Source organism: Neoarius graeffei, chromosome 9 (genome assembly GCF_027579695.1).
Source record: "Neoarius graeffei isolate fNeoGra1 chromosome 9, fNeoGra1.pri, whole genome shotgun sequence".
NCBI classification, from domain to species: domain Eukaryota; kingdom Metazoa; phylum Chordata; class Actinopteri; order Siluriformes; family Ariidae; genus Neoarius; species Neoarius graeffei.
Genome location: NC_083577.1, coordinates 60272441 through 60294730, shown reverse-complemented (window position 1 = coordinate 60294730; position 22290 = coordinate 60272441). Strand labels below are relative to the sequence as shown.

General features: G+C 43.0%; 1 protein-coding gene across 1 annotated transcript in view; it reads right to left on the bottom strand.

The window, feature by feature from the left end:
• The window catches only part of myo3b (myosin IIIB), a 122231-nt gene that overhangs the window by 84353 nt on the left and 15588 nt on the right, over nt 1-22290 (bottom strand). Inside the window, exons 6-13 of the mRNA XM_060930568.1 lie at nt 19222-19424; nt 18956-19054; nt 18758-18872; nt 17252-17378; nt 16834-17044; nt 15075-15222; nt 3032-3185; nt 2556-2699 (exon numbers count right to left, since the gene is read on the bottom strand). Coding sequence (XP_060786551.1) covers nt 2556-2699; nt 3032-3185; nt 15075-15222; nt 16834-17044; nt 17252-17378; nt 18758-18872; nt 18956-19054; nt 19222-19424 — 1201 coding nt within the window. The remainder of the gene's footprint in view (nt 1-2555; nt 2700-3031; nt 3186-15074; nt 15223-16833; nt 17045-17251; nt 17379-18757; nt 18873-18955; nt 19055-19221; nt 19425-22290) is intronic.

Sequence of the window (22290 nt, the reverse complement as noted above, 5' to 3'; positions counted from 1 at the left end):
CGCTTTATCCTGTTCGACAGGGTCGCAGGCAAGCTGGAGCCTATCCCAGCTGACTACGGGCGAAAGGCGGGGTACACCCTGGACAAGTCGCCAGGTCATCACAGGGCTGACACACAGACACAGACAACCATTCACACTCACATTCACACCTACGGTCAATTTAGAGTCACCAGTTAACCTAACCTGCATGTCTTTGGACTGTGGGGGAAACCGGAGCACCCGGAGGAAACCCATGCAGACACGGGGAGAACATGCAAACTCCATACAGAAAGGCCCTCGCCGGCCACGGGGCTCGAACCTGGACCTTCTTGCTGTGAGGCGACAGCGCTAACCACTACACCACCGTGCCGCCCTTATTTAGACCTTCAAAGTTTAAAAAATAAAACCTGAATCTTTTCTTCTCTCATTCAGCCAATGAGTCTATGCTATATATCATCCAAATGGGCTCAGTTTAGCATCCAATTATTTCAGTTTAGCATCTAACCAATGTAGAAAAAAAAAATCAAAGATCATGCCAGTCACCTGCTGTGACCGTCTAATGCTAAAACATTTCCTTGCACAACCAAGTTGTGAATCTACATCATCTATAATAAGCCCTGTATGTGTATGACAAGCCACAAATGCCAAAACATATCTGACAGAAAACGAAAAGCTTTGAAAGAACATGAATGTTGACACATTTTAAACAGTCTTGCTGAGAATCAGTCATCCAGACTGCCTCCTAGTGGTGGGAAGCAGACTACAGGAGGAAGCCCTTCAGTAAAGCAAACACCACAAGGCACAAAAAGATTTTTTTTTTCAGATCAGATCCTGTAGATAGCTGCAATTCCACAGATAAGAGGAGAAAGCTACAAAATTGCGTATAAATATATGCAAATTAAATTCCCCTCATATTTTGGCCTGAAGATCAAAAATTCTAATCTTGCTGATATTTATGACATAAAAGGAAGATGCTGTTTCTACTTGTTTGTATCAGGAGGAAAAGTCAGCCAGCTAGGATGAGCAGGGATAAGTGCAAGAGTGGGCAAACATATACATATTAAGATAGTGGCAGTGAAAGTGCAGTACCAACAACTGCAATAACGTCCTCTCGTTTGTGCATTTACTGTATAAGAAAGAAAGAAAGCACAACTTTATTCATCACACACTTGTGAAATTTGTGAGCATACATACATACATACATACATACCCAGAGCAGTGGGCAGCCATGCTAACAGCACCCGGGGAGCAGTTGGGAGTTAGGTGCCTCGCTCAAGGGCACCTCAGCCCAAGGCCATACCATATTAACCTAACCGCATGTCTTTGAACTGTGGGGGAAACCGGAGCACCCAGAGGAAACCCACACAGAACATGCAAACTCCACACAGAAAGGCCCTCGCCTGCCACTGGGTTCGAGCCCAGAACCTTCTTACTGTGAGGCGACCATGCTAACCACTACACCACCGTGCCACCCTATAATCACTAACAGGAGTGAGCTATTCTCATTCCTGCAGCAGAGGCCATTTTCTAGCCTCACAAATAAAATATATGCATGCACGTGCAGTCACATGGGTGCACACAAACACAGGAGAGAGGTTTTCTTTTTTGATCCATTAAGAGGAGAAAAATGACTGCCTTCTTATTGCTTTCAATTCTCCTCAGACAAAACACACTCAAGGATACTGAAAGGAGATGGGAGGCAAATAATGGCTTATCTACAGAGGAGAGTGAAATACATAATTAAAGGCTCTGCTTCCTTCTTCCTCACTAAATCTAGTAGCCAGGGCCTGGAAACGTACCTAGTGCCTGACGTTTCTTTAAGCACCTCGCAGCACGATGATAAAGAAAAGAGAAGATGCACATGCTTTATAAGCGCTTTAAATAGTGGCATCTCATCAGCTGGGTGTTTGAAAACCTTATCACTGGAACACTCCAAATCAGGAGAGATAGAGGTAAAACAGCGCAGAGGTGAGGGGGACTTCTTAGTGAAAATGAAAAGACCCTTCTATTCTTCTATTTCTCCACCAGCCACAAAAGAGATAAAGAATGAAGGATTTCTAGTAAAGGGGGGCAGACAAAGTGCCAGGCATTTGACAGTAGAGTTGTGTGACCTGTCTATAGAAGTGTTGCCCTCAGACTGACCTTTAGCACAAGTAAAGCAACAGACACTCAAAGTGTGAGTAATGGCACGTTCCAGATTTTCATCTAAGCAGCCAAACAGCAGTGTTTCCCATCCTCCCCAAATGTGTTCGACCTCTTCAGAGAGGTGTGAGAATGACACAGTGGCTGTGGTGATTATATTAACACTACTGTAAGTGGAACCCATACAAAGTAGTGGAGTTAACAATCTGTAGACATTCGTCACTTTAGTGCTACCCAAGATTTCTACACTATTGCCTGGGGAAAAAAAAAACAGGTAATGACTATTGGCGTTGGCGTTGCTGACCCCCAATTTCAGCAATTCATGAGACATCATAAAAAAAGATAATGGCAGTAAAGTATGTCAAACTGGGACTTTTGACACCATATGATTTACCATTTTAACTCATTTTGTGTGCCACAGGTGTGAGACATACCAGTTTTGGTGAGAGGATTGGAGAACAGCTGCTGCAGCAATTTGTTCTCCGACATTCTCAAAACAACCATGATGTCTGCAGGAAGAGTGTCTCGATTCTTCTCCAGAAAACCATTCACACTGTACAACACCTTCAAGAACAAACCTTCCAAATATTAGGACATGTACTGATTTGAGAAAAATGCTAATAAGAGAAATTGAAGTGGATTTGCATTCAGTAAATATGAATGACCTTTCCAGCATAATGCTGAATTCCAAAGCATAACTCCACACGCTTTGGTCTCCAGAAGTACTTGTACCGTAGGTTGTCTTCAAACTTATCTTGAAATAAAAGGAGAACATGAGAACTGGATAAACGACCGTTTCTGTTCGAGTATTAATTACGGTCTGTAGGTCATTTTTAATACACGTTGCAACAACATAAAAGCAGGTTATTATTAAGGGTGGAAAATGCTCTGAGCTCTGTGCAGCGCTTACCAACGAGTGTTTGGTCTGTTGCCTGAGGGAAACGACTCTCTTCATCCAGCAGTGAAAGAAGCCCCATGGGTTTCTGCAGGAACATGTCCAAAATCGGCCTGTTGTCCTCGTACTCCACCAGACTGGCATCTATCGCCTCACTCTGATACTCCATCTAAAAAGCACACACAATGTTAACTGTCAGATATCGGCATCTTTATAAATGTATGCACATTTAGCTCAAATAAAAGTTTGTAACTGGGTAGAGCTTCACTGCACTACAACATTCATTCATTTATTCATTCCTTTTCGTAACTGCTTTACCTTGGTCAGCCTGTAATATAGCAGAATAATAAAATATATGTTTGAAATTTGAATCAAATTAAGGAGCCAACTCATAATGCAAATATTGTCATAATATCGCAATAAGATTATGCAAAGACATTTATTTCAGCCTACTCTTCTGCGGATTAATTGTGATGGGCTTCAGCAACCCCTCCTCATGTTTTAATCAGAGCTGTGGAATAGCAGTGCTGTGTGTTTATCACTAAGGAGGAGTGGTGTGTGTTAAATCACATTGCCATTCAGCTTTATAATGAAGCTCACTAATGCTGCTGTTAGTAATGAGGAAAATTATGCAGTCAGCCTTCCAGGCCAAATGCTTACACACACACACACACACACACACACACACACACACACACACACACTTAATGGACGAGAAAATAAGTGAAAACAAATGACACTTAATAAATATGACATTAGCAATAACTTGCTGAATCACTGTTTTGAATCTGTAAATTACTTACCTACAGGAAATATTTCCAGCAAACTGATATGGAGGAGGTTACAGCTCTTATCTATAATAGAGTACTGCATTCATCCTAGACAGTAGCAATTCTTTACTCATTCTTTGCTTTCATGATTTTTTGGCAATACTGTACTGTAGAGGGAATACTGAGTTAGAGAGAGAGAGAGTGTCTGCAATGGTTTAATTTGTCAGGGCCCACAAACAGATCCTTGCTGTTGATTAAAATAAAATAACTATTAAAAAAATAAATCAAATAGTGTAGCTGAGGTGCAGTGTTGTAGTCAAGTCACTAAACCTCGAGTCCGAGTCCAGTCTCGAGTCCCCAGTGTTTAAGTCCGAGTCAAGTCCAAGTCATTAAAGAAAATTTTGAGTCAAATCTGAGTCGCGTCCACTATTGATCCAAGTCAAGTCCAAGAAAAAGACTCCAACCGCACTATTTGACGGTGGCTGTTGCTGCCTTTATGTGAAAGCGTCTTTGCTACTGTGTTGGACTAACGTTACTGCTTGACTGCCCCATTTTAGTTAACAGGCTACAAGATAAAAAGCTTATTCATCGCTCAGCAAGCCCTGCCCACTATCAGCAGGGCAAATAGCATGAGAGGGGGTTAACACTAGCTAGTTCATCGGTCAGCAAGCCCTGCTATCAACAGAGCAATTAACACAGCATGTCACTTACTTCTCTGGGTGGAGTCTTACTAAATGATGATTGAAGTTCGAGGTTGTCCCTGTTGTCTTCTCGATAGTTCTTCTACATATGGAACACATAGCAGTGCATTTTTTCTCCCCTACTGCACGAGAAGTCTGTATAAGCAAAGTGGACAATCCTAGGGGCGTTCTCTCCAGGCATTTTAGCACCATTAATGTTAGTTTGTTCCTGAACATGATGTATGAACAGGTGAATGTGCATTCTCTTTCACTAAATTAGTATAAAAATTAATGTAGATATAAATTCTTAAGTTCCCTGAGGGAACCAGCCCAAAGGGATCAATAAAGTTTTATCTAATCTATCTAATCTAATCTAAATATATTATGCCAAATTATTATGGCATGTTACAAAAAAATAAAGAAAAAATTAGTCTTTGTCTCCAATTTACGAGTCTGAATGCAGTTAATGCACAAGTCCGAGTCCAAGTCTGAGTCAAGAGTGCTCAAGTCCAAGTCAAGTCACGAGTCCTTAAAATTAGGGCACGAGTCGGACTTGAGTTCGAATCTTGGAATCAAGTACTACAAGCTTGCTGAGGTGCCCAAAATCACTCTTCAATTACTCTACATTAAATTATGTATAGTTGTTACACACTTTCTCTAATAAATACACTGTGGAGTGTTATATCTTCAATGGAAAAAATGTGATGTCCTGAAAGGTGTGGTATACTAAAGCACTGGAATCTCTGTGTACAATTGCAAATGTACATTTTGATCCTACATACTTGATAAAGAGTTCCCTTAGGTCACTAACCTGACAAAACACTCGTAAGTAACACTACACGGCTGGCTGGGCTCAGACCATTTGTTTGCTTCACTTTCTACATACTCTTACATTGTTGTGACATTCAACTTTTAAGGACATTGTGCTACCTTTCTTAATAAAAATATACACACGCCCCTGTAGATCAGTCTTAAGTATGGAAGTAAGTACCATATTTACTTTAGTCAAGCAACAATCTGATTCCAGCTTTGTAGTCACACCTGATTGGTGTTCTTGTCATCTACATTCTGAACCTTAATGTTCCTCTTACATGGAAGAGGACAATTTCCACGGTTGTTGATTGGGTGGGCACATAAATGACAATCTGTATTTGCCACATTTATTTTTAATAATTTAATTTCTTAAACCCAACAGACCTGGTACCGGGTCCAGTAGAACACTACTATAATTGACTTCTGGTAAACAGTTAAAAAAAATGCTGTTTTGGTAAGTTTAATAATTACAGTTGTGGTCAGAAGTTTACATACAGTGACATGAATGCCATCTTGGATATGAATGTCATGGCAGTATTTGGGCTTTCAGTAATTTCTTTGAACTGTTCTTTTTCTGTGGTAGAATGATTGTACAGCATACATCTTTAATAAAAAAAAACACTAGAATTTGGTGCACAAATTTTAATTTTCTTTAGGTTTTCTGAAATCAACACAGGGTCAAAATTATACAAACAGGGTCAAAAATATACATACAGCACACCTAATATTTGGGTAAAATGTCTCTTCGCCTTGGCGACTTGTCCAGGGTGTACCCCGTCTTTCACCCGTAGTCAGCTGGGATAGGCTTCAGCTTGCCTGCGACCCTGTAGAAGGATAAAGCGGCTAGAGATAATGAGATTAGATGTCTTTTCGCAAGATTCACCTTGACCAAACATTTTTGTTTACCATGAACAAGCTTCTGGCAGAATTGTGGTTGGATATTTCATGACTCTTCATGGTAGAATTGGTAGAGTTTAATTTTTTTTTCTTGGCATGGACTCGACTTATAAGCACAGTCCATATATTTTCAATAGAGTTGAAGTCAGGACTTGTTTTAAGCTTAATGTTAGCCTACTTTATCCTCCACAACCAGATCTGAAGCATGTTTGGGTTCATTGTCCTGTTGTAACTCCCAAGTTGTGTTCAAGTTTCTGATGGTTTATGCTAAAGAATTCTGAGGTAGTCCTCCTTCTTCATTATTCCATCCATTTTGTGCAATGAACCAGTTCCACTGGCAGCAAAACAGCCCCAGAGCATGATGATCCTACCACCACTACCAGCTGGTACAGTGTCCCTCTGTACATGGTGGTCATTGTGGCCCAAACAACTCAATCTTTGTCTCATCTGACCATACACCTATTCTCCAGAAGGCTTTTTTCTCAGCGCGTGTGGTCAGCTTCAAACTTTAGTTAAGCTTGAAGGTGTCAATTTTGGAGCAGGGGGTTATTTCTTGGATAGCAGCCTCTTAGTCCATGGTGATCTAAACTGTAGACAGTGATCCATCAGCTTCCAGTCCATGGCAGGGCTGTGTCATGGTGGTTCCCAGGTTGTTCCTGACCATCCAAACCAATTTCCTTTCAGCTGAGGGTGACAGTTTGGGTTTTCTTGAAGCAAAGTGGCTTGGCAAAGTGACTACAGCTCACAATAACTTGGATACAATTGTTTGAATTGTTCTTGGAATTTGCAGGTGTTTAGAAATGGCTCTAAGAGACATCCCAGAGTTCTGTATATCTGCGATCCTCTTTCTCAGATCTGCACTGAGCTCCTTGGACTTTCCCATTGTATTGTGTTCTGGTCAATCCAATGAGTGCTGTAAACCAAGGGCGTAGGTTTGCATATGGACCATAGGGACATGTCACAACCAATATTTTAGGATGGCAAAATAGTCCCTACCAATATTTAGCATTTTATATAACAAAATATGAATTTATTCACATTTTTTGCGAGCTCAATAGTAGGCTATAATCTTGGTCACTAGTTTTTTCGACGTGCCAGAGTGACAGGGTTATCCATGCTGCAAGTTCATTGGCTGAAACAGAGTCTGCAAGCTCATATTCTTCTCACATGGACGTAAACAAAGCGCTTCTAGTGGTGGTAACGACGAAGAGACCACAGGCCAGTGTGTTGTGATAACGTAAGTCGTCTGTGATAGCCTGCTACTGTGTGTCTTCAGAAAAGTGTACAACTTAACATTACTGTTACCTTGGTATTCAAACTCATTTTGTCCGATTATCTGCTTTGTAGATAACCTAGACAATGCCACCAAAAAAGAAAAGATATACAGAGCTATTTCAACACAGAGAGTAAGTAGTGCCCAGAACAGGTTGACATTATTTAGCTATAGCCTACAACGCGACGCAAACTTATCACTGCAAAATGTTATAGGCTAGGCTACCACCAGTCTTTCTACTGTGGAAAATTGTGAGACTGCTAATGAGCCTACATATTAATGACAAGGGATAATAATATTAACCATGCAATTCATGCCAAAATGCTAACCATCTCCCGTTTTGCTGTAGAAATTGGTAGGCTAAAGTTAGTGTAGCCTGTTACTAAGGCTACTATTAAAGCTGACACTATGAAAGCTAATTAATGAATCATTTGTGTACAGGAAAGACAGCATAAGGCCAATGCAAACCTAGAACAGGTTAATGAGGAATCAGTGCTTGAGGTGGGGATGTCATCATGTCATACTAATATAGTCATGTCAAGTCATCCCATAATTTCAGTTGTTTTATTAGTAGCTTAGGCCAAATACATTTGCATGATAAAAGGTGTATTCCTACTAATGTTAGGTTTCTGGTTAATTTTCATTAACACATTATTTGATCACATAGGAAACTCAAAAATCCAGTACAAAGGATCAAGAGCAGGTTGAGAGAGAAGAAGCTGGAGGGCTTCAGGTGAGGTCTGAATGTTAAGGCATTTAGAAGCATCAAAGTATTAGCAATGAAACAGAAGGATCTTTGGAAAATTAGGACTATGTGTTTTGGTTGTGATGTATTTTAAATAGGCTAGCAGAAAAATGTCAGCTTATTTCCTTAATATTTCAAATTGATATGAAATAAATGTAGGTGTAATACATAGAACTATGTATCCCAAGATATATATGTGTGTGTGTGTGTGTGTATATATATATATGTTCAGACATCCTGTGAAGGGCGGCACGGTGGTGTAGTGGTTAGCGCTGTCGCCTCACAGCAAGAAGGTCCTGGGTTCGAGCCCCAGGGCCGGCGAGGGCCTTTCTGTGTGGAGTTTGCATGTTCTCCCCGTGTCCGCGTGGGTTTCCTCCGGGTGCTCCGGTTTCCCCCACAGTCCAAAGACATGCAGGTTAGGTTAACTGGTGACTCTAAATTGACCGTAGGTGTGAATGTGAGTGTGAATGGTTGTCTGTGTCTATGTGTCAGCCCTGTGATGACCTGGCGACTTGTCCAGGGTGTACCCCGCCTTTCGCCCATAGTCAGCTGAGATAGGCTCCAGCTTGCCTGCGACCCTGTAGAAGGATAAAGCGGCTAGAGATAATGAGATGAGATGAGATGAGACATCCTGTGAAGATGCTATAGGACAGGTAGAGTCAGAGGTGGCTGAAACTGCAGGACTCCAGGTGAGATTTTGATTCTGTGATGGGAGATACTATGCATTACAAGCAAATTTTAGTCAACCTACTTCATTGTTAGTGTTACTCTTTATAAAATCTTGCTACTGTGAATACAGACCAGGTTAAGTTTTGTTTGCTCTCTAGGAGACAGTCAGTGTGAGTGACAGTGACTCTCAAGCAAGTCAGTGTAGCAGTGACAGTGTGGACTGTACGTGGTCAAGCTGTTCAAATAGTACTTGGTCAGTATGAGGCTGTCTTGACCAGTCTGGAGGAAATGGCTGCAGTTAGTTCTGACACCGGCACTAGGGCCAGTGGTCTCCTAGAACACTTTCAGAAGGGCAAGACAGTTCTTGGACTGCTTCTAGCCACAGAGGTGCTCGGAGAGCTAGAGCGTTTAAGCAGGTCTCTGCAAAACTGCTCCTAAACAATTGGAGGTATGCAGACTGCTGTTGGCTATGTAAGGTCAACTCTTCAAGACAAAAGGAGTGAGGAGAAGTTTACGGAGTTGTTTGAGAAGGCAGTGTTAATGGTTGATACTCTGGGAATTGAACTAATTGAAATCCCTCACCAAAGAACCCCCCCACACACACACACACAAAAGATTCACTGGTGGGGCGAGACACCATAAGTCAGACACCAGAGGAATACTCATCTCATCTCATCTCATCTCATTATCTCTAGCCGCTTTATCCTGTTCTACAGGGTCACAGGCAAGCTGGAGCCTATCCCAGCTGACTACGGGCGAAAGGCGGGGTACACCCTGGACAAGTCACCAGGTCATCACAGGGCTGACACATAGACACAGACAACCATTCACACTCACATTCACACCTACGGTCAATTTAGAGTCACTAGTTAACCTAACCTGCATGTCTTTGGACTGTGGGGGAAACCGGATCACCCGGAGGAAACCCACGCGGACACGGGGAGAACATGCAAACTCCACACAGAAAGGCCCTCGCCGGCCACGGGGCTTGAACCCGGACCTTTTTGCTGTGAGGCGACAGCGCAAACCACTACACCACCGTGCCGCCCCCAGAGGAATACTACAGAATTGAATTTTTCAAGGTGTTGGACAGTTTGGATATTCAATTTAAGGATCGATTTAACCAACCAGACATGGAGAAACTCAAGCAAGTTGAGAATGTGCTCCTCACAGGGAAAATGAGTGATGTGATTGGAGAGTATCCAGAGATGGATAGGGAGAATTTGAGGGTTCAGGTTTCAATGTTTCACTCAAAGCATACATTCATGTCAACTGGAGAAGCTGCAGATATCCTGAGAGGGATGCATAGTGAAGTAAGAGGCTTGTTTGATGAGGTTGAGAAGCTTGTTAAGCTCTTGTTGGTTGTCCCTGTGGCCTCAGCTGAACAAAGCTTTAGTGCACTGAAAAGGCTAAAAAACTGGTTAAGATCTACCATGACGCAGCAGCGCCTTAACAATGCAAGTGTATGCCATGTGCATCAAACGGAACTTGACCTAATAGATCTTGAAGATCTAGGCCAACAGTTTGTGTCTCTGAATGACAGACGGAGGCATCTGTTTGGAATGTTTGAATGTAATTATGTATAGAATACATTATTCATTTCAGGTGCAATTTTGTTTTATCAGCTCAATATGTCACTATTTGTTTGTTCAACTGTACTCGAACTTTACGTACCATTTGCAGTGTTTGTCATTAGAAATAGTAAATAAAGCGTTAAATTGTTCAGCATTATGTCGTCATATCGTATTATGCTCTACTTGTGCATGTAATAGTATGGGTGGTTAAGTAAGTAGTTCGGCAGAGGTGTGTGTGTGTGTGGGGGGGGGGGGGGGGGGGGGGGGGGGATTGGTATTGTCCCTACCAAAGCTGAGACCAAACCTACGCCCTTGCTGTAAACAAACCCTTGTTATGGAGGCACAGAGAAGCTACCAGCTGTAGTCAATTATGATCACTAACAGGAAGTTAAGAGATCTCTACCTTGGCAAGATAAGAGACATTTTGGAAGTTTCAGCACCTCTGAATTAATCATTTAAGTAAGTGTATGTAAATTTTTGACCCTGTATGCATAATTTTGACTCTGTGTTGATTTCAGAAAACCCAAAGAAAATTGAAACTTGTGCACCAAATTATAGTGTTTTTTTTAATTAAAGATGTATGCTGTACAATTATTCTGCCACAGAAAAAGAACAGTTCAAATAAATTACTGAAAGCCCAAATATTGCTATGACATTCATATCAAAGATGACATTCATGTCACTGTATGTAAACCTCTGACCACAACTGTAGTAACTTTTGTAGTATGTATGTACATACTTTATGGTATTTCTATTTTTTCTTTTTGGTCCAGCTGTAGTCACGGTGTTGCTGAATGAAAAAATTGGCATCTGTCCATGGGCCCATTGCCATCATGGTGCTATCCTTTGGTTTATCACAGTTTACTCAGGTACACTAACAGTTCCAGTGTTACTGACACTGGAAATATATTCTCTGAGCTCTTACGTATCCATACAGACCAAAATAATGTTTACTGACCTGATAATTGTGACACTATTTTTGATCAATTTTGGGTGTGTCTGTCTAGGTGAGCCACACCTTCCAGTGCCCTAGAGCTTAAAAGGCTAACAAAATTTGATTATAGTGTATTCTGTGGTATATGTCTCATCTCGTCTCGTCTTCTTCCGCTTTATCCGGGACCAGGTCGCGGAGGCAGCAGTCTAAGCATGGAAGCCCAAACTTCCCTTTCCCCAGACACCTCGGCCAGCTCCTCGGGAAGAACACAGAGGCGTTCCCAGGCCAGCCGAGAGACATAGTCCCTCCAGCGTGTCCTGGGTCTTTCCCGGGGCCTCCTCCCGGGGGGACATGCCTGGAACACCTCCCCAGGGAGGCGTCCAGGAGGCATCCGAAAAAGATACCCGAGCCACCTCAGCTGATTCCTCTCGATGTGGAGGAGCAGCGGCTCTACTCCGAGCTCCTCCCGAGTGAGTGTGCTTCTCACCCTATCTCTAAGGGAGCGCCCAGCCACCCTGCGAAGAAAGCTCATTTCGGCCGCTTGTATCCGCGATCTTGTTCTTTTGGTCATTACCCAAAGCTCATGGCCATAGGTGAGAGTCGGAACGTAGATCGACCGGTAAATTGAGAGCTTCGCCTTTTGGCTCAGCTCCTTCTTCACCACGATGGACCGGTAAAGCGACCGCATCACTGCGGAGGGTGCACCAATCCGCCTGTCGATCTCACGCTCCATCCTTCCCTCACTTGTGAACAAGATCCCGAGATACTTAAACTCCTCCACTTGAGGCAGGACTTCTCCACCAACCTGAAGAGGGCAAGCCACCCTTTTCCGGTCGAGAACCATGGCCTCGGACTTGGAGGTGCTGATTCTCATCCCAGCCGCTTCACACTCGACTGCAAACCGCCCCAGTGCATGCTGGAGGTCCTGGTTTGAAGAAGCCAACAGGACAACATCATCCGCAAAAAGCAGAGATGAAATCCTGTGGTTCCCAAGCAGGATTCCTTCCGGCCCCTGGCTGCGCCTAGAAATTCTGTCCATAAAAATTATGAACAGAACCAGTGACAAAGGGCAGCCCTGCCGGAGTCCAACATGCACCGGGAACAGGTCTGACTTACTGCCGGCAATGCGAACCAGACTCTTGCTCTGTTCGTACAGGGACCGGACAGCCCTTAGCAAAGGGCCCCGAACCCCATACTCCTGAAGCACCCCCCACAGAATACCACGGGGGACATGGCTGAATGCCTTCTCCAGATCCACAAAGCACATGTGGACTGGTTGGGCAAACTCTCATGAACCCTCGAGCACCCTATGAAGGGTATAGAGCTGGTCCAGTGTTCCGTGACCAGGATGAAAACTGCATTGTTCCTCCTGGATCTGAGGTTCGACTATCGGTCGAATTCTCCTCTCCAGTACCCTGGAGTAAACCTTCCCTGGGAGGCTGAGAAGTATGATTCCCCTATAATTGGAGCACACTCTCTGGTCCCCTTTCTTAAAAAGAGGGACCACCACCCCAGTCTGCCACTCCATAGGCACTGTCCCCGACCGCCACGTGATGTTGCAGAGGCGTGTCAACCAAGACAGCCCCACAACATCCAGAAACTTGAGATACTCAGGGCGGATCTCATCCACCCCCAGTGCCTTGCCACTGAGGAGCTTGCAAACCACTTCAGTGACTTTGGCTTGGGTAATGGACGAGTCCACCTCTGAGTCATCAGCCTCAGTCTCCTCAATGGAAGACATGACGGTGGGATTGAGGAGATCCTCAAAGTATTCCTTCCACCGCCCGACAATGTCCCCAGTCGAGGTCAACAGCTCCCCCCCGCACTGTAAACAGTGTTGGCAGAGTACTGCTTCCCCCTCCTGAGGCACCAGACGGTTTGCCAGAATTTCTTCGAGGCCGACCGATAGTCCTTCTCCATGGCCTCCCCGAACTCCTCCCAGTTCCAAGTTTTTGCCTCTGCAACTGCCTGAGCTGCAGCACACCTGGCCTGCCGATACCCGTCAGCTGCCTCAGGAGTCCTGGAGATCAACATGGCCCGATAGGACTCCTTCTTCAGCTTGACGGCATCCCTTACTTCCGGTGTCCACCACCGGGTTCGGGGATTGCCGCCACGACAGGCACCGGAGACCTTGCGGCCACAGCTCCGAACAGCCGCATCCACAATGGAGGTAGAGAACATGGTCCACTCAGACTCAATGTCCCCCATCTCCCCCGGAAGCTGGGAAAAGCTCTCCCGGAGGTGGGAGTTAAAGACCTCCCCAACAGAGTGTTCGGCCAGACGTTCCCAGCAGACCCTCACCATACGTTTGGGCCTGCCAGGTCTGTCCAGCTTCCTCTTCCACCAGCGGATCCAACTCACCACCAGGTGGTGATCAGTTGACAGCTCAGCCCCTCTCTTCACCCGAGTGTCCAAGACATAGGGCCGGAGATCAGATGAAACGACAACAAAGTCTATCATTGACCTCCGACCTAAGGTGTCCTGGTGCCACGTGCACTTATGGACACCCCTATGCTCGAACATGGTGTTTGTTATGGACAAACCATGACTAGCACAGAAGTCCAATAACAAAACACCACTCGGGTTCAGATCGGGGAGGCCGTTCCTCCCAACCACGCCCCTCCAGGTGTCACTGTCGTCGCCCACGTGAGCATTGAAGTCCCCCAGTAGCACAATGGAGTCCCCAGTCTGAGCACCCCTCAGTACCTCTCTCAGGGACTCCAAGAAGGCCGGATACTCTACACTGCTATTCGGCCCGTAGGCACAAACAACAGCAACAGCCCTCTCCCCAATCCAAAGGTGCAGAGAGGCGACCCTCTCGTTCACTGGGGTAAACTCCAACACATGGCGGCTGAGCTGGGGAGCTATAAGCAAGCCCACACCAGCCCGCCGCCGCTCACCATGGGCGACTCCAGAGAAGTGGAGAGTCCAGCCCCTCTCAAGGAGCTGGGTTCCAGAGCCCAAGCTGTGCGTGGAGGTGAGCCCAACTATCTCTAGCCAGTACCTCTCAACCTCCTGCACAAGCTCAGGCTCATTCCCCCCCAGCGAAATGACATTCCATGTCCCAACAGCTAGCTGCTGTGTCCGGGGATCAGGTCGTCGAGGCCCCTGCCTTCAACTGCCACCCAATCCACACTGCACCAGCCCCCTACTGCTACCTCTGTGGGTGGTGAACCCACAGGAGGTCGGGCCCACGTCACCTCTTCGGGCTGAGCCCGGCCGGGCCCCATGGGCAAAGGCCCGGCCACCAAGCACCCGCATGCGAGCCCCAACCCCGGGCTTGGCTCCAGGGTGGGGCCCCGGCTGCGCCATACCGGGCGACGTCTCGGTCCTTGGTTGTTGCTCCATTAGGGGTTTTGGTGAACTGATCTTGGTCTGGCCTGTCACCTAGGACCTGTCTGCCTTGGGAAACCCTTACAGGGGCATAATGCCCCCGACAACATGGCTCCTAGGATCATTCAAGCACACAAACCCCTCCACCACAATAAGGTGGCAGTTCTAGGAGGGGGTATATGTTCCCCCCAAATCTATACAAACACACTGAACTAATCACATGCCTGAGGCAAGCCCGACTAGCTCCGAGCTCATTCAGTTGATCTGATTACATCTTGAACACAATAAAAGCTATGTGAATACCCAAGTGTTCAAACTGATCAAAAATGCAGGTTAATGCAGAGTTTAATGAGGGATATAAGTATCTCACCTGCTCAAGCGCAAAGATGTGCTGGTTAAAGTAGAACTGAATCTGTTCATTGGCAATGTTTATGCACAGCTGCTCAAACGAGTTCTTCTTAAAGTTCTCGAAGCCAAAGATGTCCAAAATGCCCACGTACATCCCACTCTCTGCAGCACTTCAAACACAGAGACCAGACACATCATTTTCACATTATGCCAATGTCACGTAGCTTTAGAGCATTTCTAATGCTCAAGAATTAAAATTTCATAGCCTTCACAAAAACATAAACAACCTAAACAAGGTATACAGGAGTGCTTAATTTGAACTGACACACTGCCTGAAACACGTCTGACTGCAAAACATACCAGTTTTTGAAGGTCACCTTCTGCCATAGTTAACAGTTATTAGTGGCAATAAGGATGAAAATGGGAAAGATTGGAGTGGAAATGGGTGCATATGGATTTTGTGAAACAGACTGGAAAGCATTAGAGTCTGACATGTCCACACGCTGCTATCTGAAGGGATTCTCTTGGATCAATGAACTGCCTCTTATTCTCCTTCTGAAGTCTGTTTAATCATCTGAATAGTATTTTCTCAATGCAACTCAATATCAAAAATTTATAGAAACCTCATTTTCATTGTGCTTTTCTCCTCTTGCTCTGGCAATTAATATTCTGCAATCCGTGTTGGCTGAAATGGAGGTCACCTTTAAGATGGAGAGGCCATGCATACCAAACTTAATACAGGGAAAGATCTGTAAAGCCAGAAAGCAATACACAACTAACAAAGAGTTCACAAATCTAGTACAGGTTTTACCATCCTGTATTGGGAAAGACACCAACAACTGCATTCTGAAATCTTGTTTATTTGAAAGGGGTGGATATTTCACAGTTTTAGTGAATCAAATAATTGAACAGAACCAAATCTGGGGCATTGGTGGCTCAAGTAGCCTCAGTCTATTTTAAACTGGTTGGTTCCAGGAGCTGATTAATATCAGCAAGCTGTGACTGACTGTTGATGGTTTTTAGCTCATCCAGCTGTAGGCCAGGCCGGATGAGCTTATGCGATCACGCGTTGTCCGTCCATCTGTTGTCCATTCACAATTGACAAAAATCGCTACTCCTCCTACAGGATTGGATTTCAATCAAACTTGCATACAGTGTTGCCCAGGTGGGTGTGCAAAATTGTCAAGATGGTGGCGTCACCTGTCATATTTACTATTTTATGGACGTCTGAAATTTTTGGGTGACTCGTCACATTAAACACTACTCTTCGTAAACTGCTGGGATGTTTTCACTGAAACTCACCTAGAAGAATCAAATAATTGAACAGAACCAAATCTGGGGCATTGGTGGCTCAAGTAGCCTCAGTCTATTTTAAACTGGTTGATTCCAGGAGCTGATTAATATCAGCAAGCTGTGACTGACTGTTGATGGTTTTTAGCTCATCCAGCTGTAGGTGTCAAGATGGTGGCACCACCTGTCATATTTACTATTTTATGGGCGTCTGAAATTTTTGGGTGACTTGTCACATTAAACGCTACTCTTCATAAACTGCTGAGACGTTTTCACTGAAACTCACTCAGAAGACTCTAAAGACATGTACCAGCAAGAATTGTTCACCAGGTGGCGCCATCTGCCATGGATGCGGCTACACAGGGGTCATATTCAATTTCACAAAAATTGCTACTCCTCCTATAGGATTGATCAGATTTCAAACTCCCACACAACAACAGTGGCCGGTATAAGCTACAGCCTCATTGAGGCTATTTTTTAAATTCACATACCAGCTCTTGATGTCTGGCTGTAGAAGGGCATTGATACGGTTCACTATCCAGCTGAAGAGTCGGCCATAGAGGGCCTTGGACATGGCATCCCTCACATCAGTAGCCTTGTCCACCGTGTTGGTGCGGATTATGGTCTCACCACGTGTTACCACACAGTGAGAGGTCAACGCCTCCTGAAGCTCCTCTGCTCCTATACACAGCAGAACCGCTGCTACATGGCGAAGAGCCATACAGTATGTCAATAATTACTAATACAAAAAAACAGATATGTACTGTATACCTATACTATATAAGAATGACCAGTGCTATAAACCTTAAATGGTTATACCACCATGTTGAAAATTGTTTCAATAGATCTGTGTATTTTATGAATTTCAAAGGCATGTGTTATAATGTTAATTTGAAAATAAGTTCTCACCATTCTCTAAGGCCTCAGAGTTAGGCACTTCACTCTTATCTGTTTGGTGCTTAGAGGTGGTGGAGGTAAACTCAATGTTTCCAGTGTTTAAAATAGCAGCCAAGATTCTGTATACAGAATTCACCTCCTGTACAAATAGAACAGGACATCGGCGGTTAACATAAATGATAAAAATAGTTTTAAAGTCATCATGAAAAAGATAAATGACCTTAATGTGTAGCACGATCATATTAATATTATGTGCTCAAATGATTAGTATTATAATTTAGGGCCTCATTTATCATCATTGCGTAAAAAGGTGCTAAATTTTTTGTTAGGCATAACTTTTCAGGCATAAAGTCTCATACAGAAAATAAAACTGGGAGTTTTAAAAGTTTGTACGCAAGTCAGCGTACACAGTGATGAGTAGTAAAACCGACAGTGTGTAGCCACTTTGAGCATGCATCTAACTGTGCATTTAAAAACAGACACACCCACAATTATCCGTGTACAGTATATTAAGGCACTGTTTCAAAGGGTAATCAGAACTCGGACATTTTGCTAGTGCCACGGAGAAGATCCATGCTTCATTTATTTTTCTGAAGCAGATTTCAATTTGGATTTTTGAGTGTTGAGTAATTAAGCTGTGCTGCTTAATATTTCTGCATGGTTGTCTTTTTTCCATAGTGTGTGTCACAAATTTATTTTTTGATGGCACTTTAAATGTGACAAATACAGTCAAGTTTTTGACACTAGGAAAGACAGCAATTGTGTGAAAGTTCTTTTTCAAATTTCACACGTGCCTGCTGTGCACTGGAATAGGCAAGAGAAATTATGGCATGCAACCTTGCTGCCATAATCTTATTCAGTGATAGTTGAGAAATATATACGATATCCACAAATTCTCTGTGAAAAATACCAAAATCCAAAAATCAGAACTCCAACTTGAGTCCCAGCTGATAGCACAACTGTAAGAGTACTGTTTTCAGGAACTGCTAACAGCCTATAAGGCATACTGTAACTCATGCTGCATTCATTAACACATGAACTCTGTCAGCTATTTATGGAAATTGTGCTCAACCACAAACTTGTTTGTAGCTCCTACGATAAGTGCGAACACATTGCACGTGGCTTTTTTTATGTATGCACAGTCAAAGCTGTGAGTAAATATATGCACAAATCTAAGCAAACATTGTTTTGATAAATCACACGCTTCACAGTGAAAAGTTCTTACACACAATTTACACTCAAGTGTGTGCATATGCACTGTTGATAAATGAAAACCCAGGCCTGGTTCGTAGGTGGTTTTGCCAAGAGTGAACAAGTCATGGGGGCGTCGTGGCTCAGGTGCCATACCATAAATCCGGGAACCCGGGTTCGATTCTGACCCGAGGTCATTTCCCGATCCCTCCCCGTCTCTCTCTCCCGCTCATTTCCTGTCTCTACACTGCCCTATCCAATAAAAGGTGAAAAAAGCCCAAAAAAATATCTTTAAAAAAAAAGAGTGAACAAGTCATCACACCACACCTCTTCTGAAAACCCTATTATGCGGAAGCAGTCCTGAATGGCATCAAACTGGTCTTTGTATAGTTTGCTGGACACAATTTCCTGCATCACTTTGCCATTTGCACTGTCAATGTACCTGTGAAAAAAAAGAGGTCAATATCATCTGTGCTTTGATGGACATGGTGTGCAAACAATAAATGTTTGATCAGAGTCTCAAACCTGGGAGCTGTTTTCTCAGGTAATCTGTATTTCTTCAGATTATCTTGGTGATAAAGACCAGCATATATGTAATAAAATATGTGGAAGTTTTTTTCCCCTCTGCCACAAAATAAAAAAGAGCAGAAACACAATCAGGACATGCTAAACTAACAACACTTGTACCACTTTAATGTTGCTTGTGTAACCTACTAGTAGGGAAATAGTAAACCATTGCTATGGTTCGAATTAGCTCTGTACAATAGCATGATGGTTAGTATGACTCTCACGTGGCCTGTTTGATGACTCGTGATTTCTCCAGGAGGTACTCAGAGATCTTAGCACCCATGACGGCACCAGTGGGTGTAAACTTCATCTCCAGGTACTTCCCGAAGCGACTGGAGTTATCATTAATAGCCGTGCATGCGTTGCCAAATGCCTCCACCAGAGGATTCACCTGCAGGATCTTTTCCCGAAGCGTACGGTTATTAGCCTGCAGAGGGAACAATGCATCCGTAGACAGAGTGATTATTTCATGACTTTAATGCTCACATCATTATGGAGGAGGATTTCTGGGTAATGTGTATACATTCTTAACATATCATAAAAAGTGTAAGACAGTAACAGTCAAAAGTTTGGCCACACCTATCTAATTCAATGGTTTTTCTTTATTTTTATTTACTAAAAGTCACTTCATGATGGATGTCGTTTATCTTTACTTAGTTGAGCGGTTCTTGACATAGTATGGATTACTACAGTTGTCGAATGGAGGTATTTACTGTATTTTTATTATTTACTATTTGATCTCAAATGCAATAAGGCGGCAAGAAATTGCACTAATTAGCTTTTGACGAGGCACCTGTTAATTGAAAAGCATTCCAGGTGACTCCCTCATGAAGCTGGTTAAGATATTGCCAATAGTGTGTAAGGCGTCATCAAGGTAAACGCTGGCTACTTTGAAGAATCTTAAATATGAAACATATTTTAACACTTTTCTGTTTACCACATAATTCCGTATATTATTTCATAGTTTTGATGTTTTCACTATTAATGTGTCCAAACTTTTGACTGGTGCTGTATGTGCAAAACCAAAATGGGGGGGGAGAGAGAAACCTGGAATCAGTACCTTTTGTGAAATATTTCTCTCTCATTAAAAAGTGTTTGTTTGTACAAAGTCCGCCTGTGTGTTATACCTTTCCCAGAAAAGTGAGATGTTGGACGATGAGATGAGCACTCTCTGTTTTGCCTGCTCCACTTTCCCCACTGATGATTATACACTGAGAGAGAAGAAAAAAAAACAATATGTAGTCCTGTCTCACAGCAAACACCACATCAAACTCATTCAGTTAACTAAAGCTTTGGCACTGTATATCAAAAGATATTAAAACACTGACTGATCTTTATCAACTCCAGAATTATTAGCATCCCTGAAGAGAACAGCTAAAACGGCTATAGAAAATAATCCCAATCTTTCACTTCATTAAACAAACAGAGAAAAATATTCTGACAGAACTTAGACTGTAAGTAAGATCTCTCAAAAACATTACCGGACACCTCTAAATAATATTAAAAACCACAAACTCTTGGCTATTTGTTGATGGACTCTTGTGAAAATTGATTGGATTATTACATTTTGCTTAGTACCATAATATTTTCACTCAAAACCTGGTTGCCAGGGGATAAATATTTGTTTGATAGATCTTTCAGCAGGATAATGACCCCAAAAACACATCACACAAAATAAACAGTTGTTGGACACAGAAATTAGTGTTTTCAATGACAATTTCAGATTCCAGGTTTGAACTGTATTGAAAACCTGTCATGTGACTTGAAGAGGACAGTCCACATGCACAAAATTAGGAACATAGATCTTGAACTGTTGCTCATTAAAGCCATTGACATCTGTGTACAACATTACAGGACTCTTAGGGTTTAGGGCTATTGTTCATTCAAGGGAAGGCTTTGACTAAAGGTATTTCCAAAACATAAAGCTGCCTATGATATTGTATTAAGAGACAAAAAAGAATTGGGTCGTCATCAAATAATAGGCTCCATCCATATTAATACATTTTAGCATAAATACGCAGGTGATTATAGAAAACTGCTCGCTGATTGGTCGAGAGATTTGGATTATTTCTCGATAATCACCTCCAGCGACATGGTAAAATGGCGGCCGATTGCTTTGTCACTGTAAGTGGGGAAGAATTACAAGTTATGAAAGAAAATGCTGTTCCTAAAAGCACTAAAGATGCTATGAAGTTTGGTCTAAAACTATTCAAAGGTAAGGTGGAGTTGTGATTTATTTTATCCATTTCAAAACAAAGTATTTTATGTGATAGATAAATGACACAAGTCTGTGTGCGTTATATTTGTATACCACTTTTGAAGACTGAAATAAATAATACATTTTTTTGAATAAGATTTTTTAAATTAAATCACCTGTGTATTTATACTAAAACAATTATCCGCCTCAGGCTCAGTGAATATCAGTCAATAATAACCTCGACTTCATCTCAATTATTATTCATCGATATTCACCTTGCCTTCAGCGATTAATTGTTAAGTAGATTTAAAATGCATCACTTTTGCTATGTTTACGCCTAGAGTGTACACTACTCCTAAGTTTTCAAGTCCCAAAAATGGAGATTTTGGAAACATAGACTGTAAAAATAAAAGACAAAGCCTCTAAGACATCACTTATAGGATTTCTGAAGAGCGTGTTTGAAGCTCAAATAAGGAGGCTACGGGCGTTGCCATCTAGGCAGCGCCTGACTCTGCCTAACTCCCAGCTAGTCCATAAATGGAGAAAGGGGCAGGGATAGTGAAGCCTGGCCACTGGAATAGTATGGCTGGAACACGCCTATTAACTTTGAAGCTAACGAGCTAGCTATGCAAGCTAGCCAACAAAATACTGGTTATGACACAAGTGATGACGCAGACACCCACTTTCACTTCCTGATTGGGTCTCATCAGTCACAACGCCTTCCCTGATTCATCATGCTCCTATCACATTACTTTTTTCAGAAGAAAACAATTGGCATCAGCTGTTTATAATGACATGCTCATGCCCAGTGTACGTCAATGGACATGTGATGTGCGTTTTCAGGAATTTTAGTATCAAGTAACAACCTCCGGTCCTGAAAAGTGAAGCCAATGCTGAAGTGCTAAAATCTGCAGTTCCTTGAATGGCCACTCAAGGCTGGCTCCAAAAGCAAGTCAATCAACCTCAACCACTCCTAGCTATATCACTTGCAAGCTAGCTATTAACCAAGCTAATGTTAGTTATCTAAGCTATCAGGGAAAAAGACATCGGGGGAAATATTATCATTAATGTTGTTTTTATTAACAATTATTAAGAT